General features: G+C 33.3%; 1 protein-coding gene across 4 annotated transcripts in view; it reads right to left on the reverse strand.

Moving 5' to 3' along the window:
• The window catches only part of OPA1 (OPA1 mitochondrial dynamin like GTPase), an 81,552-nt gene that overhangs the window by 18,985 nt on the left and 42,599 nt on the right, over window positions 1-19,968 (reverse strand). For all 4 annotated transcript variants that reach the window (XM_012780251.2, XM_012780249.2, XM_012780250.2 and 1 more), the window contains 8 exons: window positions 16,675-16,840; window positions 14,527-14,679; window positions 12,718-12,826; window positions 12,129-12,208; window positions 9,837-9,977; window positions 7,798-7,914; window positions 6,495-6,588; window positions 5,764-5,874 (listed from right to left, as the gene is read on the reverse strand). In XM_012780251.2, coding sequence (XP_012635705.1) covers window positions 5,764-5,874; window positions 6,495-6,588; window positions 7,798-7,914; window positions 9,837-9,977; window positions 12,129-12,208; window positions 12,718-12,826; window positions 14,527-14,679; window positions 16,675-16,840 — 971 coding nt within the window. The remainder of the gene's footprint in view (window positions 1-5,763; window positions 5,875-6,494; window positions 6,589-7,797; window positions 7,915-9,836; window positions 9,978-12,128; window positions 12,209-12,717; window positions 12,827-14,526; window positions 14,680-16,674; window positions 16,841-19,968) is intronic.

The following is a 19,968-nucleotide window of genomic DNA, read 5'->3' on the forward strand; positions in this document are numbered from 1 at the left end:
GCTGAGGATATTGGAAAATTCTAATTTACCAGCCTCTTTAAGCTATACTATTTTTAACATTAAGGATATTAAACTATATCATTAAAATAAGCCTGTACAATGGTAGCCCAAGTAAAGGAATTTACCATTGTTTTCACATGTTATTGGTAAATGAGATATAGCTATGAAGTATTCAGATTCCACTGAAGTGTATCTTATGTTCACGAAGAGTACATGAAATATGAAGAAATACACTGAAACTTATTAGAAAACATTTTGGCACTTCCAATCTAGCTCAATAAAAAGCCTCAATTTAGGATAAGCTGCCATTATGTTCAATTAAAGATTCTGTATCTGGTGTAGCTGGACTTTAGAACACAACCACAATGAAAAACTATTTGAGTTTTGGGCAACTCAGACACTTCTTAACTATGATGGAATTTGACAGGATATAGTTGGAGACATGTTTACAAGTCCTACAAAGAAAATTAATTTTCTTTAATCTGTTGAGTGGTTTCATATACACTTTAGTGTTCTTTAACCCAGATGTTCTACCAAAGTCTTCATATAGTTTGAAAGTTTAAATTCCAAAGACTTTTATATTATAGGAAGTACATAGGATGATAATCATCATCACTAATGTGTATGTCTTTCTGAATAACCCTGTGAAGGACACTGTTAACTATGGAAGCTTCTCCATATAAAGGACAATTCTATGTAATTATATTTCCCAAAGGTTTGAATTTTGTCCTTAATTCATTTGGCATAGTAGTTAAAAGATCAAATCTCAGCTTTAGCAATTACTACCTATGGGTTTCTAAGCTTACATTTCTTCACCTGTACAATGAGAAAAATAACCATACTTATCTTAAAAGGTTGTGAGGAAAATAAAATGAGTATTCATATAAAGTGCTTAACCTAAAATCTGGCATAGGAAAAGTATTCAAATAATAATTCACATTCATAAACAGTTCCAAGTTTTGACACAAAACAAAAAAGAATTTATTACAAAATAAGGAAAAAATGACTCTTTAGGTCTTAGAACAATCTAAAGGATCGGTAATATCCCTTTAATTCCTGGGTATCAGTTATTCTCCGATAATGTACACAGACAATTAAGGAGTATAACTCAGATTTAGTGAACAAGAGTTAAAAAAAAAAAACTAAATTCTAAGTCCTAAGCAATTTATATGAAGGTCCAATACTTATAATAACCTAGTTAATAGTTGATACAATAGTCACAGAGCAAATAATAAATAAAAGAATTCCATGCTGTACTGATAAAACTTAGGTTAGCAGCAAATACTACCAGCAATTGTTGTCAGTGCCCAGATAGTCAGTTTCCAAGGATGGAAACAGGATGGGGTAGGAAACAAATCCCAACAGATCTGTATAATGTTAACACTCTTACTTGTTTCGTATAACAATCATAAAATCAATTTTATAAATCATAAAATAGATTATAAATAGAAAGAATTTGAACTGACCCTAAATATACCAATCTTCATCTCTCCTAAGAAAGTATTCTAAAACTGTAGTCTATTTCAATAAACAGATTAGACACATTACTAAAACGTACACTGGAATCTAAATAGATTTCACTAAGTTAACACCATATTTAAATATCTACTAAAAAATCCCTCAAAATTAAACTTGCTACAGAATCAAAAGAATTTCATGAAAGTCATAATGGGCATATTTAAACACCACACAGTCTAAGTGTAGGTAGACAATGCAAATAAGGAATCAAGGTGGACTGATGAGCTGAATATTTTATTAAAATTGCCCATGAAGTAACTCAGCCTTTTCAACATCTTTGGAGATCATGTTTTCAAAAGTTTTGTTTTCTCTAAAGTACTTTCACATGACCCTGATCCATTATCAGTTATAAAAATGAAATTACACCTTTCATTTTTTTCCTTTTATGTGAAAACAATCTCAGACTTACAGAAAAATTTCAAGAACACTACAAAGAACTTATTTTTCCTGAAACATTTACTGCCATTATGCCTCATCATCCCCAAATATTCTATTGTGTATTAGCTAGGAATAAGGATATTTTCCTAAATAATACCAATTTAACAATCAAAATTTGAAAATTGACATTGATGTATAAACTTCATGGAATCCTCAGATCCATTAAAGTTTCAATGATTGTCCCATTAATGTCCTTTAGAACAAAAGGATCCAATCCCAGATCATACACTGCATTTAGTTTTCATGTCCATTAGTGTCTTTCAACCAGAACAATTCCTTAGTCTTTGCTTGTCTTTCACGATTTTGATACATTTGAAGATTACAGATGATAAGATTATTTTGCAGACTGTGCCTTAATTTGGGTTTGTCTGATGTATTGTTATGACTGGATTGGAGTTATATATCTTCAGTAATAATATGTTCTAGAAGTGAAGCAGTGTTCTTCTCATTGCATTTTATAAGATGGCACATGGGTTTGATTTGACTGTTATTGATAATACTAATGCTACACACTTGATTAAAGTGATGATTGCCAGGCTTTGCCACTGTAAAGTTACTTTTTTCCCTCTTTTAATTAATAAGTATTTTCTGTGGAGTTTTTTTTTGTGTGTGTGTGTGTGATTATACAAACATCCTTTTCTGTATCATTAATTTTATTCACTTATATACATAATAACCAATTCAGGGATTCCTATTCCATTCAGTGAGTTGCAATTTGTTACGGTCATTGTTCTGATGTCCAAATTGACCCAGGTTTGGTCAGCTGGAGCCTCCTCAAAAGAGCTTCTGTGTCCTGTTAACATCTCCTCATCATCCTTCAAGCACTCCCTTTCTTTCTATACCCTAAGAGGCCCCAGGCTCATCCTGTCCTTCCTCTGTTCCAGATGTGTAATCCAGCATATCTCCAAAGAGTCCTAGCTTCTAGTATGACTCCTCTTCCCCTGAGCCTCCTGAGACAAAGAGAGGTAGACGCCGTTTACATTTCTTTGAGTTAGTTCTTCCTAACTCTGGCTTTATAGCTTCACTTCAGAAATGAACATGGTACTGTATCTTCTCTAGAATACGAAAGAACAATGTACTACTTCCTATGTACTCATCTTAAAGGACAATCAGTTAGTGAAATCTCCAAAGTAATAGAATGATTTATTTATGGGCAAGTTTGAAACTGGCAAAAATATGAATGTAACAAAATTTTAACAAGCTACACAATACTTTGTACTACTTTGAAATTGTAGTAAAAGCCTGATTGCTTCCCTTTCTCCAAACTCTATTAACCAACAAACTACATTCTAATTGAACAGGCTACACTAGAAACTTTGATTGATCTGTATAATACATTAGTAACTGTTAAATTTTGAAAGTTTTCTGGGTGAAAGTATCCATGACCATATTCCCAAGTGTTAAACCAAAGACAAACAGCAAAGAAAAGGCATTCTGAAGATTCTTTTTTAAATAATGGACAAAGTTATGGCTCACCTCCTTTAGTATGATTGATGAGGCTGAGTCACTGTAAAAACCTTTGCTTCCAAGGACGTTAGTTATTTGGTACTTAAACTACCATAATTTTATATGCACAAAAGTAGTAAATCATTTCAAGGCAGTCAAATGACTATTTTCTCAGGAAAACCAACAGTAGAACATAAGACTTGGCTTGACAGTATACACATCTAAATTAGTAATACACTTTCTTTAAATAATCAAATTGGGAGTGCAGAGTGATGGGGTTACACAGGCTTTATTATAAAGTATGACGAAAGACACTTATTTTTAATCACTTAAAAATGCATATGCTGGTAAAATTCATTGAAGTATTTCACTGTCTGATAGACATACCCTGGGGGATACAAAAAAAAATTTATATACATTGTGACAGTGACATGCCTCTTCCTGTAATAATAATAATTTAGCACAAGATAATGAACCAGGGACCAGGTTTTTGAAGTTAATTCTCCTAACAATCCTGTGAAATAACCATTACAGCAGTCATTTTGCAAACAAAGCAGCTAAGGGTTTGGGAGATTCCTGCCTGATATAACACAGCTAGTAAATGACAATTCAGATTTGAGCACAGACCTTCTACATTAGTATAAACTTAACTATAATGCCAAAGTGGTATTAAAAAACGAAAGTAAAAGTGATAAAAAATGAAAAGTTAAAATGAGATATTTTTTTAAAAAGAATATTTAAAGACAGAAGGTAAAGGAAAAGAGAAAGCAATGCAGAGCTCAGATAATGAGGGCGAGAACACGATCACACGGGGAGGATAACGAAGGAGAGTGCACTGCTCAGATACAGGCATAAGACAGAACCCTGCCTGCTTTCTCTGGGATAGTCTAGTGATTGTATTGTAGCAATACAAATCCAGCACACAAACTGCTTTCAAATTTTATTAATAAGAACTTCTTTCTATGCAGTATCTGCTTCTTTTAGATATCAGAAAACTTATAAAATTCAACCATTTTATTTAATGATATTAATATTTCACTGATTTCCTTGGGTTTTCAAAGATCGAAGTAAATCTTAATGTGCAATCTAATCTTAAAGCTATGAACCCACCAGCATTTGAGAAAGAACCAAATATCCTCTCAAACAAAGTGACAAAGTAATGAATAAGACCAAACTAGGTAGAGGTTGGCAGTGGGGGGATAGTGGCCTACTGTAGGTGTTACTGCCTGAGTAGGCTTAAGAGGAGGTTCACACGGGGCTGTTGGTAGCCTTGTCCAGTAATGAGGAGAGTATCCATTTAAGAAGTGCCTGGTGCAGGAGCACAAGCAGGATGAAGAAGGTGTCTCCATAAAAGCATGGTCTGGCTTTAGGTGAGGAAGGAATCTGTGTGTGTGGGCGGAGGCAGGAAATGAAGGGTGGGAAGGATGAGATGGGGAGATGCCTGGCACAAAGTGTCAGAGCATGAGCTTAGTCAAACCGACTTCTTTAGGGAAAAGCAAACTGGGATGGGGTGCTAAAGCCTAGACAAGGTAAAAAGGGTATCAAAGCAGGGTGAAGCTCTGTGATGATGGCCTGGTATGAGGTGATAAAGAGTCAAAACTGGGCGAAAAAAACCACTTTTGCAATGTAGGGGACACACCTTCATTCAAGTTTGGTCACATATAGGAAGACTGATCAAAATAAGCAAATATAGTAAGGATCCTAGGAACCAAGTTTCTCAGTCAGAAAAGGGAGTTACAAATATGGAAAGGGAGAGCACAAGAACAAACCTTGAAGAATTGGATTAAAAGTGGAAGTATCAGCATCAACTCATGGTTTTCAACATATACACATACATATGATTAGGTATTCATATGTGCACATGTATTAATATCTGTCCACAAACACATACACAACATTTATTCCCTAACTTTTTCCATTGAGAATGCCCGGGAATAGCAATATTCCAGTAACAATGATCATATCTCGTTTCCAGATCTTGATTTCTAAATACTGTTCTCCAAAAAAAAGGAAGCTGAGTCAGGGAGTGAGCCTGGAACATCCTGTTATACGGAAGGACAATATTGGGACAATGTGTGAAACATGAATGGGGTCTGAGAATTAAATATAGTAATGTATTAGTGTTAACATCCTGATTTCGTTGTTTGCATTATGGTTGCTAGGAGAAAATCCTTGTTTCTAAGAAATACACACTAAAGTACTTTGATGTGATAGTACTTCAGGTCAGCAACTTACTCTCAAACAGTTTATAGAAAAAAAAAGTTACTCGAAGATACTTGTAATTTTTCTGGAAGTTTGAGATTAAATGGATGAACAAATAAATGGAAATGGGAAAGGCAAATAGGCAGTAAGAATACTTACTGAGGTCTTCGGCCAGCTGAACTCGTTTACCAGTAAGCAATTTAACCTTCTTCTCACCGTCTTCAGCAAAATCTTCCAATACCTCTTTAACGTTTTTCTCTAATCGCCTAACTGTTCAAAGCAAATGAAAAAATCTGAGGAGCATTGTTTTTATGAATGCATAAGGATGATAAAATTTATTTATATAAAGAGAGTAAGTTTATATTTATTCTCATCATGTTAGATCTATTTCTAGGTTTGTATTTCTCACAGTTATAAAGAGAATTTCTACTGTTATACAGTACTTTTATCAGCATGAAACTGATACATATTCTCAGAGAATATCATATTCTTAAGACAGAACACTTTAATGGAAGTGTAGATTTCCCAAGAAACTAAGTGATTCTTAGAAGTCCATTCCTAACAGAGTTTTTGTGTAATGAAGATATACTCCTGGTATGTTTTATATCCCATCTTTTTCAGTTATGATTTATTTTCATTACTATTTTAAAAACAAATTATAATTTTTAGTGTTTCTAACAAATCTATTTTTAGGGAAGTATTCTGGCATCTTTCTATTAAAAATGGATATTATTACTGTTATTATTATTTTTAAGAGACAGAGTCTCACTATGTCACACAGGCTGGAGTGCAGTGGTACAATCATAGCTCACTGCAACCTCAAATTCCTGGGCTCAAGTAACTATTATTTTTTAATGTTAAAATTAGAAAACAGTCCCTATGTGGCTTACCTTCAGTGTTTGTAAGTTGCTGCCTTAAAGTATTTGCCGTGATAGCAAGCATGCGCTGTATTCGCCAAAACAAGACCACATCATTGCATTCCAACTGAAATATTAAGATGCAAATTTAAAAATGAAAACCACGATCATAAACACATACAACTACTAACCTCAGAACCTATATCCTAAGCTTTAATAAAAATACTTAGATTTATCTAATATTAATATATATATTCTTACCACAGATATAAGCTACAGAACCTCTTCTGTACAGATTCATGAAGATCTGCACGATTTGAGCTCTATCTGCCCCATACCTGTATAGTTTTGTTTTGATTCCAATGACAAGGCAAATAAATTGGGAAGTAGAGAATTTCATTACATTATATATAAGTAGAAATTTACAGCACATACCCTCAATTTATATTTAGTTTCAGTTAACAACCATGTTTCTCTTAAATATGCCCTTAGGTTAGCCTCTTTTCTTTGAGTGTACACTCAAGTCATTTTTGAAATTCAACTGTATATAAAAATAAATCGATATTTTTTAAAAGAAGCTTATTGTGTAGAGAGATCTTCTCAATTAAAATTATGCAAAAAACTTAACACTTTTACATAGGTGCATTTAAATATAAATATCTTTTAAGTTGCTGAAAACATAATAAAACCATTTTACAGGTCTCAATTGAATAAGATAACAGAGCTTTTTCAAAAGGATATTTAAAAGTATTTTTGCTTGTAAGAAAATACTCAAAATACAGTAGTCTGCTGCCACCTAGGGGTTATTTTGTCAAATGTTACATTAAATTATAATTTATACAGTTCTTTTAAAGCATTATTTGAAATAAGATCTAGTGGTATGAAGAAACAATTATGATACATGAAAAAGGTACAATAAAAATTATTCTAAAGTATGATTTCCACTATGCAAATGAATGGTTAAATTATATGCATACATAAATACATCTTCCTCAGATATAGAAAAAGTTGAATAGAAATACATAAAAATGTTAACTACAATTACTTCTAGGTCAGGAGTTTATAAGTGACTACTTCCTTTTACATTTTTTTTTTACATTTATATACACACATTTTTATAGGCACTGGAGATGATATGCATGTGAGATGCAGTCACTAACAAAGTGGCAAATATCTTTAAAAAGTTAAGAGGTAGATTATTCTTTATATATTATATATATTTTTTTCTCCAGATGATCCAAGGACTTAAAATTCATGCCAAAGGTGAAGTTTACTTTTAAACATCTTTAAGCAATGACTGTCAAAAAACATTTCTTTTCAATTTTGGAAACCTTACCTCAGAATCTACAAAATGCCTTTGGTAGTAATAAAAGCCTCTTCGACAAAGGTTACAATGGTTTAGAGCTGTTTTTAAAAAATGTCTTCTATAAACCTGATGCCAAGTATCCTTAATCTAAAATGAGAAAGAAAGCAAAAATCAAAGAGTTACTATATATTCTTCATGTTGATCAACCACACTGAGAAGTTATACATAACATTTATTTATAAAATAGTTAATTAAAAGGGAAATGTTTTTATTCTACCAACGCCTTTTATCTACTTCTCAAAACAAAGATTAGATTTACTACTACTTTGACCCATTACCAGCTTATGTACTTAAAAATTAGCAGCATTTTAAACAAATGCTATTATTATAGTCAAACAATCATCTTGTGGAGTAGATGAGGTGGAGATTATCTTCCCCTAGTTAGAGGTAAGGAAATCAAGGCAAAAGGAGATCGAAAGCATTGTCTAAGGACAAAGACTAGGAAGCTGGTCTCAGACCATGTCCACCAACCCAACAATATTTTCTTTCTGATTACTACATTTCACTGCTACCACACCAACGATCCCTACCACTTTATTACTATGTAGTTTGAGTGTTCGATGTTCTTTCACAGCCATTATCTTTTTTTTGAGCATAACAATAATGTTGAGCAGATAGAACAAAAATCATTAACACCATTTGACAGATATGAAAATTGGGGCCAGAGAGATTATAACAATTACTAAAGGTAATATTACTAGCTAATGTAATGTAAATATACTGGAATTCGCATCTCCTGACATCTAGTTCATCCAACATTCTTCTTATGGTACTTTGTTACTTATTTTATGGCTTTATAAAGTACGCTAAACAAAATGTCACTTGAAAACACTGACATTTTCTTTTAAATTTTTTTTTTATTTCAGCATAAAAAACCCAACATTTTCTTGCTCAAAGAAAGTAATTAATCCATACCCTAAGATATGGGCAAAAACTTAAAAAACAAAACAAAACAAAACACATAGCCTCTTCTCTTCCACTGTCAAGAGAAAAGCATCAACACTAATAGCTACATAATGTTTAAAAGTATCAACCTGAGTATTTATTCTTAATGAGAGCTAGGACCAATGTGGATAAATTAAATTGATATGCAACTAAAAATCTCATATAATAATTGATTTTAATCATATTTTCAGTTGAAAATAATGCTACATGTATAACAGCTCTAACTGCTTTGAGTTTTAGCGATTTTCTATTCTTTTTCTGACCTTTGGTACAATTTAAAATCAGTATACTCATTCCTCAAGTACAGAAATGTAAATAGCAGATAATCTTTACAAGAATTTGAGGCTTTGAAATTTTTTATATGATTGCTCCCCCAACTAGTTTTAGTTTTCTAGCTGGGTTTCGCTTAAGCTAATATTAAAATGAGTTTTCACTCCCTCATATCCTAATTAAGCAGGATGGAACACAGGCTCTGAAACAGTTGTTGTTGTTTTTTTTTTTTTAATTTGTTTCAAATAAACACCATGAAGGTAAACAAAAAGTAGCCTAAAATGTAGACTACTTTAATTCTCATATTTATTACCAATGAGGCATATGAGATAAGACCCAAAGATCTTAGCCAATTTAATAAAACTTAACATTTATATTTTTTCTAAATTCACTCATACCTAGTTAACTGTAAAATATAAATATACATATATAATAAAATATTGTGAACCATATTGAAATAGAAATTCTATTTTATAATCTGAAACAGTGTAATGTGGTAGGTTTCAGTCCTTTTTGTAAGAAGTATGTGCTGAACTTGCCCAAGTAAATCCAGTTTTCTAAGTTTCAGTTTTTCCATTTACAAATTGAAGTGCTACCCTTTAAAAGCAATACTGAGAATAAAATTTCTACTCTTCACACATTTAAAATAAGTTTTTATTGTCAGCAAATGTACATATGATTAATGTCAAATTAAGCACTGAAATATCTAAATGACACATTAGAAGTAGTAACATTTTACTACAAGAAACAAAGCTAAGGAAAGCAGATTCATGCTATTCAACAATATTTATTACCAAGCTTGGATCCACTTCTACTCCTCGGGATTCAAGGTTCTTCCGGACTGTGGTTATTTCATCACTTGCAAGATAAGCTGGGTGTTCCTCATTACATTTCAACATCTTCTCCAATTCATTCTTGGTTTCATTGTGAACACACTTTAAAAAGTTTAAAAGAGGACTGTGTTTAGATGGTTCACAGGCATGTGTAAAAACAGTGTCTCAATTTTAATAAATATATTACTATTGCATAATAGGTGACACAAAGTTAATCACAACAAGAAAGAATACAAGGCGCAGTGGCTCACGCCTGTAATCCCAGCACTCTGGGAGGCCGAGGCGGGTGGATTGCTTGAGGTCAGGAGTTCAAAACCAGCTTGAACAATAGTGAGACCCCGTTTCTACTATAAATAGAAAGAAATTAATTGGCCAATTAATATATATAGAAAAAATTAGCTGGGCATGGTGGCGCATGCCTGTAGTCCCAGCTACTCGGGAGGCTGAGGCAGTAGGATTGCTTGAGCCCAGGAGTTTGAGGTTGCTGTGAGCTAGGCTGGCGCCACGGCACACACTCTAGCCTGGGCAACACAGTGAGACTGTCTCAAAGCAAAACAAAACAAGAATACAGTACCCTGGCTTATCAATCTGAAAAACCAAAACAACATATATAATCCCTGACCTTGCTCCCCGCCAAGCAATTCTGATCACCGCCTCCTCTGTTCTACAGTGCTGCCTTGCCCTAAAACCCTGAGGAGAGAAAGCTCTTCTCTAAAGGGTTTCTAGATTCCTCTTCTAGGCTTACAGACCCTTTGCACTGACATTAAAGCCAATTCCTCTGCTTCTCTTGAAGGGATTTCCCTATGAGTTTAAGTTCCTTTAAAAAATAACTTACAAACAGGAGTCCTGTCTTTCTGAGTGTTTAGCAAAGCATATTTACCACTAGTGGCTGAGGCAAATACTGCCAGCATTGATTTTTCTATACTTAAGGCCTAATTTCACTAAGCTTTGAAGGCCAGACACCATTTTTCTTTTGAGTTTATCTGCCTTAAACCAGCTCTTTCTAATCAATGCCTCTTCCTATATCAAAGTCAGAAACCTACCATGGATCTCCTAGAAATTCTTTTCTGACAGATCGCCTTCTCTGAGCCCATCTGCAGAGCAGAGATAACTGATACACCCTGAACACATGCAAGATCCAATCACTAGGCTCACTTCCTCAGCTTTTCTTCAGTCTCTTAATGATTCATTTTCCACAAAAATGGCAACAGAATAAAAAGAGAAAGGAAGATTGTCTCTTCACTATTTAGAGACAAGTTGAGACTCACATCTGACAGAGAACTTATAAAACAAGAAATGTGAGAAACTGGGAAAAAATAGGGTATTGATTACATAATTTAATTCTGCATTTAAAATGAAAACAAAAATATAAAATAAATAAACAGTGATATGTCATTTGGTAATTTTTCATTCTCTTTATTTCCCCTCTCTCAATTTTTCCATTTCTTGATCTCCTTTCTCTAATTTAATGAATTCAAGGATCAAAGAAAACAAGAAAAGAAAGTGGATTGGATGCTACCTCTTCTTCATTATTTCATTCATTTATGTATCCAGAGTCTATATTCTATTTAGATTCTTTCATTTAAAGAATAAACAAAGAATGAGCCAGTTATATAAGATTGGTAGATAGGAAAAGAAGCCATAAAAAAGGTGGAGGTTGGGAGTAGGGACATCAATGATTTATATTTTTTCCATCTATTTACTCATTTTTGAAGTTATTTATATTTAACTTTAGTATTTTGTTCTTCTGAAGTACTCATTAAATGTTTATTATGGGAAGGAATTCTACACTTCTATTTCTTGTCTGAATTCTTATACTTATTTTGTGAACAAAAACTGTAAAAGAACAAAATAATCTGAATAGACTACCAACAAAAAAATCCAGAGAGAATGGGAATAGGTTAAAAAGTCATCATATCATTTTTTTCCTCTACTCACATTCATTGTACATCCTCTGAAAGCCTTATCATTTTATTGTTCATAACTTTAATCTTTTTTATGTCAAATAGGGAATTGAAATGAATTATCAACCACAAAAGGGGCAGGTTTCATTCTTTAATAATACAACTACTTCACTTAAAAAAAAACTTAAGTAATTTATTCTTTTTTCTAAAGATTCATTATATTTTAGAAAGGCTAATATGAAACATTCTAATCTGAAGATTGGTCCAGAGCCATGGAAAGGTTATACTTTAATGCTTGAATTAAAATGAACAAAACCATACTGTCATAAGACCAGAGATTAGTTTTTACCTGTTCTTGCGACCGATTCTGCCAGTATAACCACCTCTTTTTCCAATCTGGGCCTATCATGTTTTCAATTGCATTTTCAGCTAGAAACATTTTTAAAAAATTAATTCATCAAGAATTTTATCACTTACCAAGTACATAAATTATAAATAATGGTTTTACTTAACTACTTCAAAGGACTATATCAATATGAATTAAGTTGAAATAAAAAATATTACATGATATGGCACACGTATAAGAAAACATTTAATCATATATGTTTAGAATCTATAAAAAGTACAATTGCTTATAAAATTCCTATAAGTACAGTAGCAAACACACTAAAATATTTTGAATTATAGCTTTTTAGAATTAGAACATATAAACATCACATATTCATGTATTATTTTTAAGTAGTACAAAGTAGTTGACCAAAATATCCTGCAAATAATATACAATTATAGTATAATATTAATGGCAAAAACCTTAAAATGTTAATTATATTTTTACAAACATTCACTAAAGCTGGATGACTTCTTAGTCACTCAGAACTCAATAACCTGTGTCCCTCAATAACCCTGGGTCAATAACCCGTGATATTAAGGATACTTACTGTCCTGGAGACGAGCTTGAAGAGCCTCTTCCATAAAATAAATAGCTGCATCCCACTGCTGTTTATCAGATATGGACCGGTCTTCCAAAGCATTGTGCTGAATAACCCTCTGAAATAACAAGGAAAGAAAAATCTTATTAGTTTTCTGTCTCAACATTTTAGTAATTTTATTTAAATTGACATCTTAGTAAATATGCAAAATAAGAGATATATCTAAAACAGCATAGAAGTTATGTCCCTCCCGTAAGTACGTGGGAGCCCCTTTTATTTGCCTATTTGTCAGCTTTCTATCTAAAAACTAAACAGAGATTTTCTCCTAGCCCAAATTAAATAAGCTAATCTCTAAAAGGGGTAGGAAATATATTAATATTATACATTTAACCATATAACAGTTAACAATGCAACACCCCAAACCCTAAAATTCAGGGGTTATAATTCAGGTCATTTCCACCTCTCCTTCTTGACATATGACCTATATGTTAGCCTTTTCAAAAAAGAGAGGAGAAAAAAATTAACCGTTATCTCGCTGGTAAGAGCAAAGACAAAAAATAACAGGGTTGGCTAGGCGAGGTGGTTCATGCCTATAATCCTAGCACTGTGGGAGGCCGAGGTGGGATGATTGCTTGAGCTCAGGAGTACGAGACCAGTCTAAGCAAGAGTGAGACCCAGTCCCTACTATAAATAGAAAGAAATTAGCCAAACAACTAAAAATAGAAAAAACAATTAGCTGGGCATGGTGGCGCATGCCCGTAGTTCCAGCTACCCAGGAGGATCCCTTAAGCCCAGGAGTTTGAGGTTGCTGTGAGCTAGGCTGATACCATGGCACTCTAGCCTGGGCAACAGAGTGAGACTCTGTCCCCCCCCCCCCCAAAAAAAAAAGTAACGGTAGATGCTTAAAAGGTCTAGACAATCATAAATGTTAGTTATTTATTACAATTGAAATTGCTTTCCAAGTTTTATAAGTTTTGAGTGAATGAATGAAAATGGCACCATTCTCTCAGAAAGCCAATATTAATAGGGCACTTAACAAGAATAAATGTGGTTTTCAAACATGAAGAAAAACATTTCTTTAAAACAAAATTATAATTACAACCAGCCCACAGTGAGATATGTACTTTCCTAGAAAACTGCTCAATCCTGTAATTCAACAGAGCCTCTCCTAACTCTCTGAGCAAAGCAGGTGCTTAATAGACTTGATTATAGTGGTGAGAACTTTCTACATAGCAAAAGTTTATCAGGTGGTGGAAGTCATGAGCCAGGCTTTATGACTAGAAAGAGCAGGGCTTGAAGCCCAGCTCTGCCAATGACAACAACAGGACTGCTTAAGAACAAAATCGATGCTTATAAAATATTTAGTAGAGTTGCTGACACATAGGAAGCATTCAATACATGACAGTTAGTGTCATGATTTTAGAAGTCTAAAATTTTATGACTCAAATCCACTGAAAAACCAATGTATTTAGTTTGTTTCATTACCACAGAAGGTAAAATTAGAAGTAGTTATTTAGACATAAGCCCATGAAATGGCTAACGGATGACAATTTGTGGAAGTTTATGGGAGCCTGTTCACTGGGTTTGACTTTTTTCTGAAATTAAAGCCAAGAAAAAAAAACCAAACAGTGATCTTAGAAAGGCAGAGATATTTAAAGGGGCTGATTACAGATCATAAATCTATTTCTTTTACTTCATTATTTTAAATTCAGAATATAATTTAAATAGTCATATAAAAATTGTCTCCCATGATACAATATTAATTTTTGATAATTATATAAAAATTTGAGGCTGATATCCCCAAAACAAACAACATACCAAGCTATCCTCTGCAAAGTCATTCCACTTGTGGCGTTTAATACTTTCTTCCTTCACAGCCTCTTTAAGTTTATCAAATATATCATCATGCTCTTTCCCTTTGGGTTCTGTCATGAAGCGAGAAAATTCTTCTTGCAGGGTCTCCCAAGCAACCTAGAATTATTTAAAAGAAAAAAGCTGCATGTATAATATGTATTTTTATTTAATATGTAACATGGAAAATAACACATGAATTTAGATGTGATAAATCAGCTTATCAGAAAATATACATACAACTACATAAACAAAAAGGCCAATATAAACTATGGTATAGGTCTCACACTGGTTACTAGTGGGACAGATTTGGCCTTCTGACACATTTTGGCAGACATACACAGTGTTTTACATTTGGAAAATTAGTTGCAAATATTTAAAAATTGGAACTTCATATAAAAATCTATATTTCCAGCTTCTCTTGAACTATCTGGGAATGGTATACCTATATTCCTACAAGATGCCACCTGCTAGAGTGAAACAGGAGCTGTCTTCATTAGATAAGGTATGCTTTCTAAGTCTGCCACAGGATTTAGTTCATTTATTTATTTCAACCTGTAAGACATTTCAGTTTGCCTGCTTCTTCCACATTTAAATTTTAAAATTTAAAAGTAAAATTTCTTATTCAATCATCTTCACATTTTTGTCTTTAAGCAAAGATATGAAGCAATGCATCAATATTTTCAAACATAGGTGTGTATTATTCAGCTTTGTATGATAGCTAACTCCTAATTATTGGAGCAGAGAGGAAGAGCAGTGTCAAAAATAACTGAGAACTAAATCTATTTAAAATTATGTGGGCTTTTTAATGTTGCATTTTGTATTTAGCCTTCCCTTATTTGAGACAAACAAATCGTGGCATAAAGAAAGGAGACTGTCCAAGAATACAGAGTAAGTGGTGGGGTGAGTATTAAAATCCATGTTTCCAGCCCCTCACCAAGGCCACATCCTTTCTACCACATCTAAGGCTGAAGGCAGAAAGCTGTAGGAGACACAATCATTGCCATTTTTATGACCACTTGCACAGCTTGAATCTTAGGATATGAAAATATCTTTTCATGGGACAGGGCCCAGAAAAATGTTAGTGCCAGTAGTGAGGAGAGCTAGTGAAGTGATGGCAGCAGCTCTCTAATTAAGAGTAAATGTGTCAAGAGTTGACCACGGCTCAGCAGCATGCAACTTAGGCAAAGAGGCTGCAAGAGTTCACAGAAAGAGAAGATTGAGGAAATTGAGAACAGGTAAAGAAAGTAAGACTGGAGCAGGATAGGAAAGGAATAAAATCACACCTGAAACTGATACTTTATATCTAAGGTAGGCATAAAAAACAAAATTACTTTTAACATTGACTCCAATTTTGTAAGCAATTTCACAAAGAAACATAGGACACACTGACTCTTACCTAGAAAAATCACTGTTCATACAGTAATATGCATGAAAAACCAACTCAGATGATGATCATAATAGCAGCAGCTATGTTTCCTAGGCAGTTACTATGGGCCAGGTACTAAGTATTTTACATATATTAACTTATTTAATCCTTATAACAATCCTGTGAGGTAGGCAATATTACCTCCCCTATTTTATAGATGAGAAAACAGAAAGGTCAAGCAACTAGTCCAAGGATTACACAGCTATTAAGTGGTAGAGCCAAGATACATGGGTAACAAATAGATTCTCTAAGGTAGTTTTTTATACAGTATAATCTTCTGTCAGGATCCTAACTAAGAAAATGATTATTTAAGTATAATTGGGCCTGTAGAAAATCAGTAGATGAAATGTTTAATCCACTAAATATTTTCCTCAGACTCTCTGGCTGCAGAAGAAGTTTAAAATATGTAACATTCAAGCAAATTTTGCTGGTTTTGTTAAATGCTATTTTTGGAAGAAGAACCAATACCTCAGGCCAACATCATACCAATTAATAAATTTTTGTAACAGTAGTAACTGGTAGTAGCAACATTAAGGTTAGTCCCAACACAGAAATGAGGAACAAAGAATAAATGCAGTATAAAGATCAAAAAGATAGTGCCTACGATGGGAATAAAACCTAAAATTCACAGCTCCTACTCCCTTCAGATAATGCTTCTTACCCATTTAATTAAATTATATCCTAACCTCTACTGCTTTATTAGGGAGCTGTTTATCAGTCCACTGTTTAAGCTTGATATCCACTGTAGTATTAAAAGTTCCTGAATTCATGGTCTGTGCAGCGGGAAGATAGATGTTTTCAATCACATGAGTGGATACTCTTTCCCACAAAGATTGCTGAAGGATTTCCTCCCTGAAATTAAAAAAAAGTATCAGTAACACCAAATCTAAATATAATATTAAGTTTTTAAAAACAGCTTAATTGAAGTAAATTTTTATACAGTATTAATGTACAATAAACTGAATATATTTAAGGTTTTGATAAGTTTTGACATATACATACATCTGTGAATCTCAGAAATCAAGGTAATAAACATATCCATTATCCCCAAAAGTTGTAACCACTGCATCTACTTTTTGTCACTATAATTGTCTTTTCTAGAATTTTATATAAGTGCAATCATACAGTATGTACCCTTTTTTGTCTATCTTGTTCCACTCAGCACAATTATTTTGAAATTCATCATGCTGTGTATATTAATATTTCACTTCTTTATATTGCTATATAGTATTAACATTCTATTGCATGAATTTATCCACACATGTGTTGATGTACACCTGGGCTATTGCCTGTTGTTGGCTATTACAAATAAAACTGCTATGAGCATTCACATACAAGTTTTTATATGGACATATGCTTTCATTCCTCTTGGATAAACATCTAAGAGTGGAATAGCTGGATCATACAGTAATTATATGTTTAGCTTTTTAAGATACTATCAAACTGTTTCCCAAAATGGATGCACCATTTTACACTCCCACTAGGAGAGAATGAGAGTTCTAGATCCTCTATATCCTTGCCAACACTTGGTGAGGTCTGTCATTTTTAATTTTAGTCATTCTAGTAGGTTTATAGAGGTATCTTATTGTGGTTTTAGTTAGCATTTCTATAATGACTAATAAATCTGAGCATCTTTTCATGTGCTTGTTTGTCAAGTATTAAAACATACTTTCTATGTGTTTACTGTGGAGTCCAAGACTGAAAACTTCTTGTTTTATAATTTATCAGACCACAGCACAAAGCATACAGATTAGTTATGGGGTATTGCTAGATAAAGTTTTTCAACATTTCATGATTAAAGTATCAGTATAAAAGATATATAATCATAATGAGAATTCTGCTTTAAGAGACATAAGAACAGAGCACTAAATAAGAAAAAGACAACTATTTTAATTAATTAAAAAAAACCCCTGAAATCTCAAGAAAATATTTATTTGGGTTCTCTCCAAATAATTTCCACTGTAATAGAATACTACAACATAAAAAAATACTGTGCTCATGATGTGGTCAGTCGTAAGAGTAACCTCAACCCTATAGGATAGCAACAATATCAGAGTAGCAACAATATCCTGGCTGTCCAAAAGCCAAGCTGAACTCTGTTCAGAGAGTAGAGTCAATACCCCCTTCCCTAGCTCAAGACTACTTACTAAACATTTTATGTTAAATTAAGTCTACTGAATCCCTGAGTTTGTTTCTCCTTGCTAGCTTTCAGATCATTTTCCAGTTACAATCAGAAAAAAGATAGAGTATAAGGAAAGGATATACCACTGGGGCCCAGAAAGACAGAGATAATTTAGTCACTGAGTTAATGACAGAGAGTGATAGAATTTAAGGAGCAAGATGAAAGAAAAGCAACTTGTCAGGGTTCCCTATTCAGATACAATTTTAAACAAAAACTCAAGAAGATTTCTGAAAGCTGAACAGGATCCAGCCCCTGACTAAATGGGGCTTTTTTTCTGCTCTTGGCTCAGAACAGGCATTGGGTCTGTTATTTCTTCCTAGAAGTCTGTGGGCAAAGAGTCTATATCCTAGACACCCTTTCAAAGGAAATCATAAGGAAAATCCAGACTACCAAATCCTGACCAGCCTAAAGTAACATTCTGAAAAGAGGCTGCTGCTTTCCAAACCACAGAGGTGGCTGTTGCTACCCACCCTTGCCGGGCCTCTCCTTCCTTTTCATCACCAAGCTGCTGTTCCCTGTCCCAGACTCCCACTGATCCCTTCCATCACAACAATTTTATTGTGCTCCCCATACCCTGTTCTGTGACAAATATTCCTTTTATCTCCAAATATTTTCTGGCTCTCCCTTAAAGACAGTGATTATTCTCAAATTCAGCTGAGTGGAAGCTGTTCACTAGTTGAATGGACTTCAGAGTTAGGAAGTGGAAGCTACATCCTCCTCACTCCATAATCTCTCTTCTAATCTCCATAATCTCTCTTCCTCAACTCTCACGTAAAAATCCCAGGACTCTGAGGCCATCCCACTGGTTATAACATCTGCTCTCCTTACTCGTCACTATCGTCTACCAATTTCCCTAGCCTATGTTCTATATGATTATAGACATCCTTTCTAGCCTAGGTTTTGCCACCAACCAGGCATAACTTCCACAAATATACAAAGTGCAATTAACACTGTAGTTTTATTACCTCCTTTATTTCCAGGAGTTTTACCTACACTCCATTTTATTTAAAAATTCAAAATAGAAATTTTTTCTTTTAAAGCAGAGGACTTATTCTATATAATAATTTCAACCAATACAGAAAAAGAAGTCCTCCATAATTCCCTTTTCAGGTGATAACCACTATCTACAGTTTAATTTATCATTAAAAGAATATAATGATTATATAAATATTTGTGTGGGTGTATGTATTTACAAGTGGGCTGTGTTAAACACATTGTTTTATAAATATTTTTTAATCTAAAAGTATATTAAGTATATAGTATATATTAAGTATATAAGTATATATAGTATATATAGTATATAGTATAAGTAATATACTATATAATATAATATATAAGTATATATAATATAATATATATAATATAATATATAAGTATATATATAGTATGTAGTATATATTAAGTATATAAGTATAAACAAAACCAAGGTGAACAGTCTCATGTGTTCACCTTTGTCAAGTATTATCTTCATTCCCATATATTCTGAGCCATGTAATTACTGGATATAAATCTACTATTTATGTAATGGGCTCTTCTTCACACCTACACATCCAATTACTAAATCCTGTCAATTCTGTCTCCTAGATAACCTCTCAAATATCTCAAAAGTCTCTACTCCTCTACCTGCACCATCCCTATCCAAGTTCAAGCCACCATTACCTCTTGCCTAAATTATTGCAACAAGTGCTTTGTTGCTGATAGTTTTCTCCACATGTATTCCATTTTCTATACTACCAACATCTTTCTAAAATGCAAACCTGACCTAATCCTCTTTAGTGACCCCTATTGCTCACAGGGT

This window comes from Microcebus murinus, chromosome 1 (assembly GCF_040939455.1).
Source record: "Microcebus murinus isolate Inina chromosome 1, M.murinus_Inina_mat1.0, whole genome shotgun sequence".
In the NCBI taxonomy this organism is placed as follows: domain Eukaryota; kingdom Metazoa; phylum Chordata; class Mammalia; order Primates; family Cheirogaleidae; genus Microcebus; species Microcebus murinus.